We start from the raw sequence: 15,797 nt of genomic DNA on the forward strand, positions 1-15,797 counted from the left end.
GCCTAAATTTTTTAGAGAAAAATAAGGATGTACATTATATATGGGTAGTACCTGAAATAATCTGTATCCATTCCTGTGTTTTGTAATTATTTGTTACATAAAATTTCTCATATCATATTAAAAAATAAATGCTAAAATTCCTTTATAATACAAAAATCAAGTATCTAAATATATGTGAATAAGAAATTAAGTTAAAAAATTAAAACAGCCCTGGCTGGTGTGGCTGAGTGGATTGAGTGCTGGCCTGCAAACCGAAAGGTTGCCGGTTCGATTTCTGGTCAGGGCACACGCCTGGGTTGTGGGCCAGGTCCCCAGCTGGGGGTGTCTGAGAGGCAATGGATCAATATATCTTGCACACTGATGTTTCTCTCCCTCTCTTTCTCCCTCCCTTCCTCTCTCTCTAAAAGTATTTTTAAAAAATTAAAACAAAAGATTTTCCCCCCTGAAAATTTGGGCCAAAAATGTGGCTGCGCTTTATACACAGCAAAATACAGTAATTTTCAAAAACATTCCTCACCAAAAGTTATTAAAGACTTAGTAAAAGTGTATATGCAGATGCCTATAGAAAACCTGGCCTGGACTATAAAACAACCAAAATCATATGGAATGTCTGTGAACTATTCAGTAACTCCCATACAATAGAAAGAAAACCCAAACAAGATTAAGATTCAGAAAGAGATATGGGCTCCAGCTGCAGTTCTGCCATTAACTATCTCGATGACCCTGAGCAAGTTCTTTAGCCTGTCTGAGTAGCAGTAACCACCCTGCAACCGGTATACGTGTGGGGACATGTGTGCATGTGTGCACAAGTCTACATTAAGGCTACAGTCTACTCCATACCTAAAATTCTGTTTCTTGTAAAAAGGTTAACAACAGAAAGAATTTGGAGACTGTGGGTTAAATCTGTAAAGCACCAGTACATCTGTGTTTTAGTTTTAATATATTTAAATAACTCAAAAAATTTCAGTCTGCGACTACAGATATGTGAAAAGATGTTAATATCTACAGCAACATATATTACTGATATCAATACATAAATGATTAATGAGATTCTAAAAATAATACAGTTTCTGGGGAAAAAAACAAAGTGCTGTGGAGAAACTTCACTTCCTACCACTGCACTCACCTATTCCTTTAAAACATCCAAGTTTCTTGCTATGTCATTATTCTTTCTCTAAAATATATTCATCAAGTTTTTTCATCTCTTTAAAAAATTACAGTGTTCTCTTCTGTCATACTCACAAGACAGACTTTTTTCACTTTATTGGCTCACAGAATCAAGAAAAAAAAGGTGCAAATGTAGAGTTGTGAAGGCTAACAAGAACTTTCTGCTTCACCTAACTTTCTAGTACTGGGTAAGCACTGGCTGCAACTATCAAAACTCAGGAAGAAGTATGCCCTGGCTGGTGTGGCTCAGCAGACTGAGTGCTGGCTTGCAAACCAGAGGGTTGCCTGTTTGACTCCCAATTAAGGGCACGTGCCTGGGTCGAGGGCCAGGTCCCCAATTGGGGGTGTGCGAGAGGCAACCACACACTGCTGTTTCTTTCCCTCTCTTTCTCCCTCCTTTCACCTCTCTCTAAAATAAAATCTTAAAAAAAAAAAAAATCAACTCAATAAGAAGCAGTTGGGAGACAGCAGGCCTCGTATTAAAATACTTATACTTTTTCAGTTTAAAAGTATGACTCAAGCAACGTACCATTGTACCAAAAGGAATGGCTCTTGAAGCATGGTAATAAATGGCTATAAAATTGATGAAGAAGGCAGTGCCACACACCATAGCTGGGATAAGGAATGCCCCAATGAACATCTGCTTTATCCATCTCCTTCCTGGAAAAGAAGGAAAACAGTGAAAATCAGAGAAATAGACAGACAGGCATATATTAATATTTAAAAGCTGATTATTTAGTTCCAAATTATTTATCTAAAATTTTAATGTAAAAAACTTGAAATCTGACCTCCTAATAACTATTACAAAACGATAGCTAGTTAAGACCAGTCTAGCTGGTAAAGCATGTCTAATGGAAACACAGGTTCTGAAGTGGGTGTACTGAGTAAAATATTCTAATGGTTTGTCCCCATTCTGCCACTGAACTGCTGTGAACTTGGGTAAGCCTCTCAATCTTTCTGGACTACAAGATGCTTGGAGTTCTGAAGCTTCTTGGAGGTGCCCATGGAGCCACTGGAGAAGGAAGAGTCCACATCCCCAAGCACAGCTTCAACCAGAACAAGTCCATTTTCAATAGTTTTACACATTGGGGTTTCACGGAAGCTTCACTGGAAGAGAGGTTTCACCACTTAAAAAAAAGTTTAAAACACCCTGGGTGAAATGGTCCCTAAATTTACTGTTTGTTCTCTGATTATGATTATAAATAAATGTTTAAATTTATTTCTGTGTCTTAAAAGGAAAAGGTAATGGCATATGCTTCCTGAGCTCTCTCAGCAATAAGAACTATAGATTTATAAAGTTTTATTATTTCTTTACACCTCTTTGGATTGCTAAAATTCTATGTGGTGAGAACCTATTATTTAAATAATAAAGGGAAGGCATTTTTAAACTATGTAATCGAAAAGTTTAAGTCACGTTCAGTGACTAACAAAGCACCAAGGAGCTCATTCCAACACAGCAGAGTGCACAAGCAAGTGCACTGCTGCGGAAGCACCTTCACAGCGCTCAGGAACGCACTATGAGGACTGAACATGGGATCACTGCCCAGTTCAGCCCCGCAACCACACACAATAGTGGCCCAAACACACAATGCTACAGGAAAAACAAGTGATAACCTAACTTTTTTTTAAATATAGAAAGCTGTTTTTAAATATCTGTCTCATGGAGTTACTGTTCCAAATCTTGACATTTCTCCAGAAAAACTCCTTGATTCTGATCTCTCTCCTTTATTTAGTTTCTTTCTCAGGTAAGTTTCAAGAACCCCTCCTTTCCAAACTAATATCCAGAATTTGAATACCACCAAAAGGGTAGCAACTGATTAATGTTATGTATTATTTCTCCTATTTAATTCCAAGTCTTTCCTAGCATTCTCTTTCCTATACTATTATTTTCTCAGATTCAAGCAAGTATTAGTAATTTCCATATTCACCTCTATCTCTTTCCCTCCAAAGGTCACGAAGAATCCCACCTACATTCCACTGGGTATAATTGGTGGCCCAGGAATCTGCACTGCAGTACTTCCTACCACTCCCCACCGAGACTCTGCTCAAATTCCAGGCTACCTGGGCTTCAACCTTGGTCTAGAGCATTACCCAGTGACTAAGGACAGTGTGAAGACCCTGGGCCTTGTTGTAGTTCAAATCCTGAGATAACTCTGAAAATTCTTGCTTCTCTGGGCTGACCTCTAAATTAACCTGGTTTTTAGGGATAGTTCAGATCAAATATCAGGACATGATCAGACCTCCTCAGGGCACTGTCAGTCAGACAAGAACCTTTAGATTATTCTTTGTAAGATATGATTCCCCTGGGGCTTTAGTCTGAACTCTGTCAGCTTTTAAATATAAGTATAGCCAAGTTTGGCTGTGTGTTCTTAATTTACAATCAGATTAAAAGAAAATTTTTGTCCAAGTAGAAATAAATCTCCTGTTTTAAATAAACCTGTTTCTGCTGTGGAGACTTTTCTGGGGCTCATAAACTGTAAACTTCTCAGCCTAGCTAGTTTCCATGTCAAATTCAAAGTAGAAGCTGCCTTAGGCATCCTTATTTCCTTAGGATGGTAGTCCTGTAGGATAAGTCTCTCGTTTCTCCCGACCTGAAATGTAGAATATAGAGACTGAACACCTCACTAAAATACTCAGGAATTCATAATGATACTGCCTCAGGCAAGTCAAAGCATTACCTATACTGAAGGTACAGACCACATTAAGTCTAGAAGGAGCAATAAAAAGAAAGTAGTAAACCAGGATACCCCGGAGGAATTTTTAATGATCCTGTGCTCTGAGCTTCTATAACCTGTAAGTCTGGTGTACTAAAACAAGACAGGATCCCCTAGTGCTGACATTGCTTAGGATAGGCTGGGAAAATCACATTAGGAATGTGAATTTAAGGTCTTACAACAACCCTTCATTCATAACCTGAAATTGCAAATCTACTACTACTTTCAGCACTTTACTGACCCCAGACAATTACAAGGAGAACAACTTAAGAATAACTTCAATGCCATCTATCACAGAAAGAAATAGCAAGAAACAAGTACCCTGGTATCATCCATGTACCCTTCATCATTCTAGGTCCCATTAGTAGAAAAGCAAGGGAGCATTTAAGATGAAGCGCTCTTAGCAAGAGTTTGTGACACAGAATAAAAGAAATCTTTCTGCAGAGTCCTTTGATAAATATTTAAGAGTCAACAGAAATAAAGAGCTCTCCTTCCTATTCTCCTTCCACTGTTCAGAAACTTTATACATAAACCATAAACATGCCTTTATATTCAACTCTAAAGCTATACACTCTATGAGGTGGTCTCCCATGGAGCACATGGGGGGAGATAGGTACCTCAGAGCAAAATAATATCAATGACTTAAATATATTCTCCTACATGTTCCTCAGGCCTAAATGCACAGTGGACAATAATCTATCAATTGTTCACAATTTTAGGAAATAAAATGCAGGGGTTCTATAAAAGCAAGATAAAACATAATAGGTTTTGTGGAGATTATGTGAAATGAGATGGCAAAGGATTTTCCAATGCCTGTACTACCCACTTTAAATTCCAAATACCTCACCACAAAACATTAGCAATATAATTAAAAATACACAGTGATTAACTTGTAAGTTACCTCCTTGTCTAGCATACAGACTTCCTCCAAAGTAACCATTCACTGGAGACGTAGCAGCATAGACAAATATGGCCGTACTGAGCATTGATCCCCTCCTGAAAAAGGCAAAAAGACGTGTAAGATAAATTAAAACCAACAACTTAAAGAACATATCATATAGTCTATCATATTAACATTAGCTTAACTTCGAAGATAAATTTAACAGGAACACACACACACAAAATATTCTTTTAAAGACAAGTTACAAGAGCATTGCCCTAATGTGTGCACTGGGAGGATATACAATTTTCATACACTAACCACCTTCTGGGCAATAATTATTACTCCTCTGCCCAAACACCTATACTTAATTTCTTAAAAGTGGATGTATAATAGTTGCATCGCAACATTTAATTTCCATCAATACACAACTAAATATAAATGCGGTAGTAAATAATGTGTCATTCCCATCTTTAAAAGATCATGGGTCTCGGAGTCAGTTTAAAATCCAAGTTCATTTTTTCAAGAACCCAGTTAAACAATGCAAGTGTTCACTTATTCCTTCCAGACTATCATTAACAATTTCAACCCATTTTCTATTTATAACTGGGACTGTGAGGCTGACATAGACTTAACAATGCTGAAAACTGAAAGGCTGCTTTAGTCTAAGACCAGTCCAATACCAGCCAGAAGTCTTGCTATTAGCAGAGAGGGTTCAGAAAGGCTGCTCATGTGACTGAGAGACCAAAATGACCACCAGGAATTCAAGTTTGCAGTCCCCAGAGACATTTCCACTAAATGGAAGTATATCAGTCACAGCTTTAAAAACTCAGACATACTCTCAACCTCTTCATTCATAAACATTCTATGGACATTTCCTACCCAAAACAGACCATTTTCATCTACACTGAAACATCCACTAAGGTAGATAGGACAATGCCCTCCTTGTTCATGTCTCCAAGGCTAGAAGGAGAAACACCTGAGGAGGTGCTTTACCTCCACTTGCTACTTCCCCACACCACAGAAACTTTCCGAACAGTGGCAGTGGTGGAATTCTACCGACTTCCCCACACCTTCTCACACACTATGCCTTCGCAAGAGTTAGTATCACACTAATCGGCCTCACACTGATGCTGAACCTCTACCTAACTAAATATTTTTTTCTTCTCTGATTGCTATGGTCATCACTGAGACCAAGTAATTTTCTTTTACATAATCTACTTTTAATCCTTTAGAATCAATCCTATATTTTATATGCAAGTTTTTCATGTTCTCACCACTCTGTATTCTTATCACTGGATCTCTATTTTAATTTCCAAAGCATAGCAAATTAAGAGACAAATTCTAGAGTAAGAATACCTAGAGTCAAACACCCCATACAAAGAGCTGTGTAACCTCAGTCAAATTATTAACCTTTACAATATTTACTCTTCTCATCTGCAGAATAAAGACAATAGTCTCTTCACAGGGCTCATATGAAGATTAAAGGAGTTTACGTGCATAAAGCACTTGACATGGGGTCTCAATAATGTTAGTTATTTGACAGCATAATAATACTCACAGCTTTAGTACTTATCATGTAAGTAACTGAGTACGTTCATATCAAATAAGCACAACATAGAACACCCATCAATACTAATAACAGGCTAAAATACCAATGCATGCTTTTTCTGCTAATACCATCTACACAGAGGCAGTTTCTTATTTCCCTATAAGCAGAAGAGCTGCCATATTAAAAAATGAATTGCCAAAATGTAACACTAACATCTGAGAAGAAACAAAGCAAAAACTTGGTTTCTGGGGAAGGTTACCCACTAGTAGGTCCTAAAATTGTGACTGTGCAGTCAGTGTCAATTCAGCAGCGACGAATTTAACCCAGTGTTTAATGTAAAGTGTGACTTCTTGGTAGATTTGAAATGCGTTCCTTGTATTTGGGATTTAGTTAATCTGAAATATTATATTCTAAAATATGAACTAACTAGAACACTGAAGTTTAGGTTTTGGTCAATTAGCTTAAAATGCTTATATGGTAAATAAACTGCAAAGGTTACATTAAAGAAATACAAGAGCAACTACTACAGGGAAATAGCTTTGTTGATTAATACATGTTTACTTTAGTTCAATAAGCATTGATTGAGTACTTTCCACATGCCAAGTTTTTCAAGCAGGTACTTTGAGAATTCAAAGATAAGTTAAAACCTAGTCACTGCTCTCAGAGAACTTACCGTCTAGTGGGGAAAAAACGGCTATTTAGTTAAATAATTAACATAGAACCATAAAGAGCCATTCTGTGGACAATAATTTATTGTTTGTCTAGCAAATGCCAGGCATACGTAAGAAAGAACGCAGTATGAACTGAAATAGAGGAGTAAAGTAGAACTGGAGGCGAGTGTCGTTCTGACTGAGGACTTCACGGGGCATCATCCGAAGAGCCTGCATGATGACCTCTGCCGCTCGGGCTCAGAGTGCGCCTGCCCCGCTGGGGCCCTGGTGCTCTGAGCACAGCGTTACGTAACAACTCTACAGAGACCTGAGATGATGGTAAATGTACTTTTTTTTATAATCCAAAAACCTCGAATCAGAGTTTCCTGCAGTTGGTTTTGTTTACAAAGAAAAATGTACCATAAACCATGTAAAGATAGGATAAGAAATTATCCACTTATTTTTCTAACCTCATATGCCTTCTCCATCATTCTTTTAACTATTACTTATACTACTTTCTTCTGTTCTATAGTCTCCCAGTTTGGGAGGTAAAAATGAAGAACTTAGTTAACTGTGAAAGCCTTGTGCTTCTAATGAAGTCCTAATTGGATCTTTGGCTTTCAAAAAAAGTGCCTATTCACTTTGTCAAAGAGTTCTGAACTATAAGAAACTCTGCTCATACCACTAAGGGACGTAACCTTTATAACCGAACAAAATGTTCACTAAGGCTACTAAGTTTTAGCATGTGACAAAATACACTTATACCTGAGGATTACTGTTCATTATTTAATTTGTCTGCCATAATGACATTTATGCTATTTAAATTCTAACTATTAAAATAAGCAAATATTTAATTATGATTGACTTAAAAGGTTCAAATGATTTAAACTATTCAAAAACAACAAAACTGTAATAAAGTACCAAGCACTTACTCTGTATATAAGTCTTCTATCATTGCAACAACAATAACAATGAGAGACACAGCAAATATCTGACATCCAGAACCAATGAGAGAGGAAAATATCAGTGGGTGACTTGATGGTCTGAACACATCTCCGTGCACCTGCTTCCATCCATACTCATCTCCTAGGTCTCTATCCTATATACATAAATACGTAACGAGAAGAGAAAATCATTAAAAAAAAAATTGAAGTACAGAAAATAGTGGATTATAATTTTACACTTCCTCTCTCCAAACATAGCTATTTTAAAGGGTTCAAAATGCCAAGAAAAGAAATTTCAAATTTAAAATAATCACTGCCTTAGTAATTTTTACCAAGGCCCAGGAAGTTGGTTCCCCATTGTGCTCAGAAAATCTCTCAAGAATGAAAAAAAAAGAAATGGTTTACAAACAAAAAGAAATGGTCAAATTGGAGAATAGTGCACTGATACTTTGAAGATACTTTCAGACACTATTCTTGCCATTTGACTACATCATGACTGTGGCTCCTACAGCACCAGGGCCAGGTGGAGAAGAAATGAGTGTCAACAACAGGACCAGATGCCCTGATAATACAGAAATGTCCTTTAGAGCCTGGAACCTAAGAAAACATATGGGGAAAAAATCAAATGGTTAAATAATAGTATTTTCAAATAAACGGTATTTTTTAAAAAGGATTCAGTTTTTCCTTTCCTTTTTTTAAAAAAAAGGTTTTATTTATTTATATTTTAGAGCAGGGAAAGTAGGGAGAAAGAGAGGGAGAGAAATATCAACACTGGTTGCCTCTTGTGCGCCCCTCCACTGGGGACCAGGCAGCAACCCAAGCATGTGCTCTAGACTGGGAATCAAACCCACAACCCTTTGCTTTGCAGGCTGGTGCTTAATCCACTGCACCACAACAGCCAGGGCAAGTTTTTCCTTTTCAACGTGAAGTACCTAAAACAGTGTTTTTAAAGAATTATCAGTCCCCTGGTATAATGTATTTTTTGGGGTGGGGGGGGAGATCCTGGTCAGATATGTTTGAGAAGCACCAAACAGTTTATCTATCCTCTGATACTTCACAATGCATATCAGCATATTAAAATTTAAATCTGTTTAAGTGTTTCCCAGCTTATTTAGTGATGGAGCACATGAACATGGAATAACCATTAACATTCTAAAGAGTACTTTCTCCCACAACATTGTTCTACAATTTTTTTTTTAAAAACTTAAAAAACAAGCTCCCATCCCAAACTATTAAACTAAACCCTTCTACCCATTTCCTGAATTTTATGCAATATTTAACAATATTAGAAAGATACCAACACAGGTATACAACCTCCTAGCTGAAATTTTGAAATCAAAAGCTCTAAAAACTGAAAGTCTGTTTCGTAAGTTTGACATATTCATTTTGTGGCAAACCTTGGACTGAACTAACAACAGCTTATTTATCTGTTTAATCCCACTTGTGGTAAACATTCATATGTCTTCCTGAAAAAAATTATTAAGATTTGATTCGAGACCCTCCGACAGTTTTATACCTTTATAAAACCTGAAAATTCTAATTTCTGAAACTCATCTGATCTCAAGGCTGTGGACCTATTATTCCAACATTCAAAATAATACTGACTTAAATTGTTTTTATAAATAATATATAAATGTTTACTCACCATGTCATCCATTTCTTCTTCTTTACTGTACCGGGCATAATCTTTTCTTAAAGTTCTCATTAAAATCATTGAAACTAAGCCCACCAAAAAGATAACCATCATGAAGGAGTTGAAAATTGAGAACCAATGAATCTAAAATAACAGAAAATAAATTATTACCTACATAAAATATCAGTCACAAAATTCACAGGTTCTATGATAACCATAGGATGTTAATGCAAAAAAAAACCCTTTAAAATTGTGCCATAAAAATCCAAGCTTCAGACACACTGGGGATGAGTATTCACTATACAAAGTGATAGGCTTTCTTTACAGTAAGCTTCAGGTGCCTAAAAAACATGCTGTTTTATAGACATTACAGGGGAAGGACATGGTGCTTTAAAGTCTTTAAAGTCAAAAAGGCCTCGGTACCACAGGCTCTGCCAATTTCTAGCTATGTAACCCCAATTTTCCTACATTAAAAAATAAAGGAAAGAATGGTATGTTGTGGTATGTATGGTTTAATAACATACATAAAACATACAGCACCAGGCTTGGCACAGAGCAGTAAATAATTAAGTGTTAGCTTCCTTCCCTCTAACTGAGCAACAACTTGAAGATCTCCTTAGACTAAACCATCACAGTTGGCTGCCACGGCCTAGGCCACCTTCTGGAATGATCTGCTTCACTTCCAGTTCGTCCTCCTCCACTCTGTACCATCACTGTTCACTCTTTTCCAAACTGGCCATCCATGTGCAGAGAACGCTGAGGCACCCCACAGTTTCGTAATGCTCCCAATGCTCCTGACTTTGATTTCACCCACACATGTCACAAAATTATGTCCAGATTCTGGTTCATATAACCACAAGGTACTACTGTATCTGTGTGTATCTCAGAACCGAGTGCATCTGGCTTCAACTAAGTCTGCAGCACTGTCCAGTAATTCCTTTGTATTTTAATTCCCCAAAGTCCCTCAGGAATAGATCCAAACTTAATCTTCTTTCTTTAAGGCACCATGTTCACTTATTTTTCTATATTTATCTTATCTCCTAGAAGTTGTTTTTCCTCTTAAATCAATCCTCCTAGTAGCCTCTAATCTCTTCCACTCCTCAAGGTGTCTTCCCCTCGTTTTACACCCCTGAACTTACACACTTCTCCAGCATCAGCAACCTCCACAGGTCCCTGCCTAAACAGTACCTACTCCCTGGGGCTGTTATATGGTTTAAGCAAGATAATGAATCTAAAGCATATAGCATATGGCCTGACATATAATAAAACACTAAAAAAAATGAAAACTTACTAGTTTTTAAAGTGTTTGCTTGATCTTTTGTCCACTCACTCTTTCAATCTTCTTAACTCCTTCCTTTCAATGCCAACATTTTTCAAATGAGGAGACTATAGGTTCTACTTCCCTCACTTATTCCTAAACACAGTATCATCTCACCCTGCCTCCCAAAGGCCTGCAATGAACTTCTAAATGGATTCAGAAGTCAATTAGCTGCCCTCATTCTCCTCTTTCCCTGTCATGTTTGACCTTTGCTGACACTCTGCCACCCGAATCACTGACTGCTGCTTCTCCTCATTCATCCTCGCTGCCTGCTCCTCCCACCCTTTGTGAACTTTTCCAAAAGCTCAGTCTTGGTACTCTGCAGAGACTTCCCCTGGCTCTCAGAACTTTTAACTAGCATTCCAATGATGACAGTAACACCCTCTTCCACCTACCCCCACCCTGGCCCAAATCTCTGTCCCTCTCTCTCATTCATGGGTCAGACTTTTGCTAACCATGGTCACTGCCACCTGAACGTCTTTCTGGAATTTCAGACTGCCCTAAAGTAAACTACTACTCTTTGGCCTCACATATACCAACTCGCTTCTGATTTCTAAGTTCTCTTAATGGTTCTAAGTTTTGGCTTTGAAAATTTGAAATTACCTCTGGTTCCTTCTACTCCTTAATCCTACCTTGGTAATAATTACTAGGCTTTTATTTTCCCTTGATGTCTCTTATATTATCCCTTCCTCTCCATTCTCTTGCCATCACCTCACACCCTGGTAATTCTAATAGCTTCCTATTTGGCCTTCTTTATTTCTGGTCTTTCCCCTTCCTTCAGTCTGTCCTGTAAAATGTTACCAGTGAATCTTTCTGAAGCATCATGCTCATATGTCACTACTCTAAAACCTAGTGACATTCCGTTTTCTCACACAACAAATCTAAACTGTTTTCCCTAATATTCTGTACACTTTGTGATACGACCACCTCACTTTATCTAGCCAGCCTTTCTTTCCATTGTACCCTACATTCCATTCCGGCTGATGCTTCTTCAGTGACCCACAAGCACAGCATCCCCACTTCCACCTGTGTGTCCTTCTCATGATTCCTTCTCACATGGGACCTACTTCTTTATGCCTTTGCCAATTCTATCGACTGTTAAAAACCCAACTCAAAAACCCTCTCTTTCATGAAACCTCTCACTGACAAATTCCAGTTATTCACAGGTACAATCCTGCTCTGCCCTTCTGTTAAGTACATACATAGAATGTTTAACATGAAGGATGTCCTGTACAATTAGGAGAGATTCTAACTTGGGCTAACATGCCGAGTTGTGCACTAGGGGAAAGGACAGTCCTGGCTGTTACCCACTCTGAGGATTCAGACAAGTGACAGAAGCTATGGCTCTCCCTGAAAAACAGGAGACAGCTGCCTCTGCCTCTTCATAAGACCATTTCTTTCTTCAGTCAACAATTTACTGAATACTTACTGATATTATAAAGAAAATAATAAATGCGTATTTTGAAAATTTTGCAAACAAGTTATATAAATTTATCATTAAAGTATCATTCAAAATTCAAAATCATTCAAAAGCAGTCTATAAGTGCAGGTTTTCCCCAAGATTTCATTTTGTTCCCACCGTGGGAAATCAATGACCCAAAAAGAGGACAAGGGAGAAAAAATTATTTATGACTCATTTCTGCTTTCAGTTAATTTATCAAATTTTTTAAGAGAAAAAACGTTTCACATAGGTACTATTTAGTAATAAGGAAGATTTCCTTATTATATTAAAATGTTTAACAAACTCTCTACTCTTTTCTAATTGAAGATATGAACTTTAAACCAATACCTACTATAATGTACTATTAATAACCTGACATTTTATAATGTCCCTTTATTCAAAAATTTATAAACTGTGTGATTTTTAAATTATACCAAGGAAAATATTTCTTTTTTTAAAAGATGCTAACTCTTTTTTCTTTTTTAAGGATTTTATTTATTTTTAGAGAGAGGGGAAGGGAGAGAGAGAGGGAGAGAAACATCAGTGTGTGAGATATACCTTGCCTCTTGCAAGCCCCAACTGGGGACCTGACCTGCAACCCAGGCACATGCCCTGACTGGGAATCAAACCAGCCACCCTTCAGTTCACAAGCCACTACCTAATCCACTGAGCCATGCCAGCCAGGGCCAAGGAAAATATTTCTTAAAAATAGTAAATCAGATGTCACCCTGGCTGGTATAGCTCAGTGGATTGAGCACGGCTGCGAACCAAAGGGTTGCTAGTTCGATTCCCAGTCAGGGCACATGGCTGGGTTGTAGGTCAGGTCCCCAGTGGGGGCCGCGTGAGAAGAAACCACACACTGATGCTTCTTTCCTTCTCTTTCTCCCTCCCTTCTCCTCTTTCTAAAAATAAATAAATAAAATCAATAAAATCTTAAAAAAAAAAAAGAGGAAGAAATCAGATGTCACAAAGGGGTTACTAGCCCCACAAACTACTGACTCCAGGACCCGCCCCCCCCCCCCCCAGTGTTACTAATCTTAATGCAGCACCCCAGGTTTGTCATGGATTTTAGAATACTGGAGATAAATAGCAAACTACAGCACTTGTGCTACCTCTTAGTGAGCATCTACTGTATGTCAAATGCTGAACTACGTATTCTATACACACTATCAAATGGATTTTCACAGCAGCTCTACAAAGTATTATAATCTTTGCTTCACTACTAAGGAGACAGAAGCTAAAGAACTGAGTAATTTGACCAAAGTTACAGTAAGTGGCAGAGACACACTGTATTCAGCTAGAGCTCCTAAACCTGTACTTGTAGTCACTGCATTAGAACTAATCCCTGAATTTGTGCAATAGATCCTACCCAATCCTGCTACTTAAGGAAAATCTGTAGTAATTCTCCTCCTGTTCTCCTTCATTGTCCATTTTCGACTGTCTACTGAACCCCATGCAACATACAAACAAGTTTTTCTTACCTCTCAAAAAACACAATCTCCTGATTCCATCTTTTCCACTTGCTACTGCACCATTCCTTTGCCCCTTAGCAGCCAAGCTTGCTATCTCCAATTCCTCTCCTCCCATTCCCTCTCCCATCGGCTCTGTTCAGATTCTGCCCCACTACCGCACCAAAAGCACTTTGTCAAGTTCACCAGTGACTCTAGAGGAATTCAGTAGTCACTTTCAGAACACATCCTACTTGACCCATCAGCAACAATTCAGAACCAATCTCTCTTTCTCTCCTTCATTACATACTTTCTTGACTTCCAGAACCATATAATCTTTCCCACCTACTTTACTGGTATCTTCTCAGAGCCCTTAGCTGGTATCTCTTTTCTCTGTTTTCCCCAAACTTTTATTATTGCTGCCCCCACAGCTCAGTCCTTGGTCCTCTTCTATTTCTACATACTCTTCCCTGGAAACTGCACCCAATCTCATAGCTTTAAATACTATTGGCATGCCAATGGCTGCAAAATTTTATCTCTAGCCCAGATCTCTCTCCTGAACTCCGGAGTGATATGTCCAAATAGCTAGTCAGTAACACTATCTGGATGTCTTATAGACACTGCAAACTAACATGTCCTAAGCTGTATCTGACCTTCCCCTCCAAAGCTCCTCTCATCACCCTTATGATACTGAGGTCATCAGTTAAATCTTTGAAATCCACAGCCCTAACACAGTGCCCTACATATGGGAGATGCTCATTAAAGTTTGTTAAACTGATTGGAGCACATACTGAACATCTTAACACACACAGTTTACCTACCCTGTGTTGGAAAAAGGATGGATCAAGATATTTGTCGAATCGATCTTCAAATTTCACATCTGACTTTTTCCATTTTACCTGAAAAAAAGTTTTCACTTGAAAATCAAGGCCAGTAAACATATTAATAATCTTCCGACAAAATTCTGAGCAAAATTTGAAAAGATTGACACACAGAATAAAAAACTAGAGAAATGGTGGAAAATTACTACAAACTTCAGAAGTTGAAACATGTATGATAAACTAACCAACTTTCCTCTCTGTAATAACAAAACTTACAACTTTACTTGGAGGGACCCTTTCAGTTTATAAGAATTATTAACTATTGCTGACTTATATACTCTATAAATGGGATAAGAACTCAATTAAACTAATAAAATAAGAATCTGTACATCATTATCTTTAGATTACAATAGTTTTATTACAATGATCAAATTTCTTCATTAGTTCAGTTGTGCAAATATTATTTGCACTGGGTACATATGTACAAAGCTTAAAAAACTTTCAAAATTGTCTATTAGCAATTGACTCATTCCAGGTACCAGGAAAAAAACACTCAGAGAAGAGCTACCTACATTGGATTTCTCTTCTTTCCACTATTTTTAATCTTAAAGGAACAGAATTAACTTGACAGTTACAAGGGACTCTGACAAGCTGTTACTCTGCAGGAGTATCTTATTCCAACTGATAAAGCAAAATATGATAAACTACACCCATCCAGTACTTTTCAATACAACAATAGTAAAGAGGAAAGAAAATAAGGAATGCTGCAATCTAAAACCATAACCATGTTCAGGGCGAGGGGTGGGATGGAGGTGGAAGAGGGTATAAGGAAGATAAAAGGTAATAGAAAGAATACAATAAAAATAAACTACTAAAAAAATATATTGCCACCTGATCGTTAACCCAGACTATTAGATCAGAAGCTACGGGGCTGGAGTCCACTAGACCCTGGTAGTTTTTAAAAGCTCCCCAAGTGAGTCTAATGTGTAGGCAGGACTGAAAACTAATGCCCATATCATAAAACTTATCAAGTGTGGTATCAGGAATAAGCATGGTCTCCTGTCTCCCACAGAGAGATCACGCTGGCACATGAGGATGGTGCCTAGGAAACAGTGTCAGTGACAGCAAACAGTGACACCCAATGGGAGTTAAGTATCAGGCCCAGCTGCTTGGGTAGGAAGTATGAGGCACCTACCTCTTTGCCTAGTGCAGGGGTGTCAAACTCATTT

General features: G+C 37.9%; 1 protein-coding gene across 1 annotated transcript in view; it reads right to left on the bottom strand.

Moving 5' to 3' along the window:
* The window catches only part of TM9SF3 (transmembrane 9 superfamily member 3), a 60,260-nt gene that overhangs the window by 19,818 nt on the left and 24,645 nt on the right, over nucleotides 1–15,797 (bottom strand). Inside the window, exons 5-9 of the mRNA XM_045854503.1 lie at nucleotides 14,569–14,646; nucleotides 9,553–9,684; nucleotides 7,896–8,062; nucleotides 4,783–4,877; nucleotides 1,697–1,827 (exon numbers count right to left, since the gene is read on the bottom strand). Coding sequence (XP_045710459.1) covers nucleotides 1,697–1,827; nucleotides 4,783–4,877; nucleotides 7,896–8,062; nucleotides 9,553–9,684; nucleotides 14,569–14,646 — 603 coding nt within the window. The remainder of the gene's footprint in view (nucleotides 1–1,696; nucleotides 1,828–4,782; nucleotides 4,878–7,895; nucleotides 8,063–9,552; nucleotides 9,685–14,568; nucleotides 14,647–15,797) is intronic.

The sequence above is a fragment of the Phyllostomus hastatus genome, unplaced genomic scaffold, assembly GCF_019186645.2.
Source record: "Phyllostomus hastatus isolate PE091 unplaced genomic scaffold, TTU_PhHast_1.1 phas_scaffold_1066, whole genome shotgun sequence".
Taxonomy (NCBI): domain Eukaryota; kingdom Metazoa; phylum Chordata; class Mammalia; order Chiroptera; family Phyllostomidae; genus Phyllostomus; species Phyllostomus hastatus.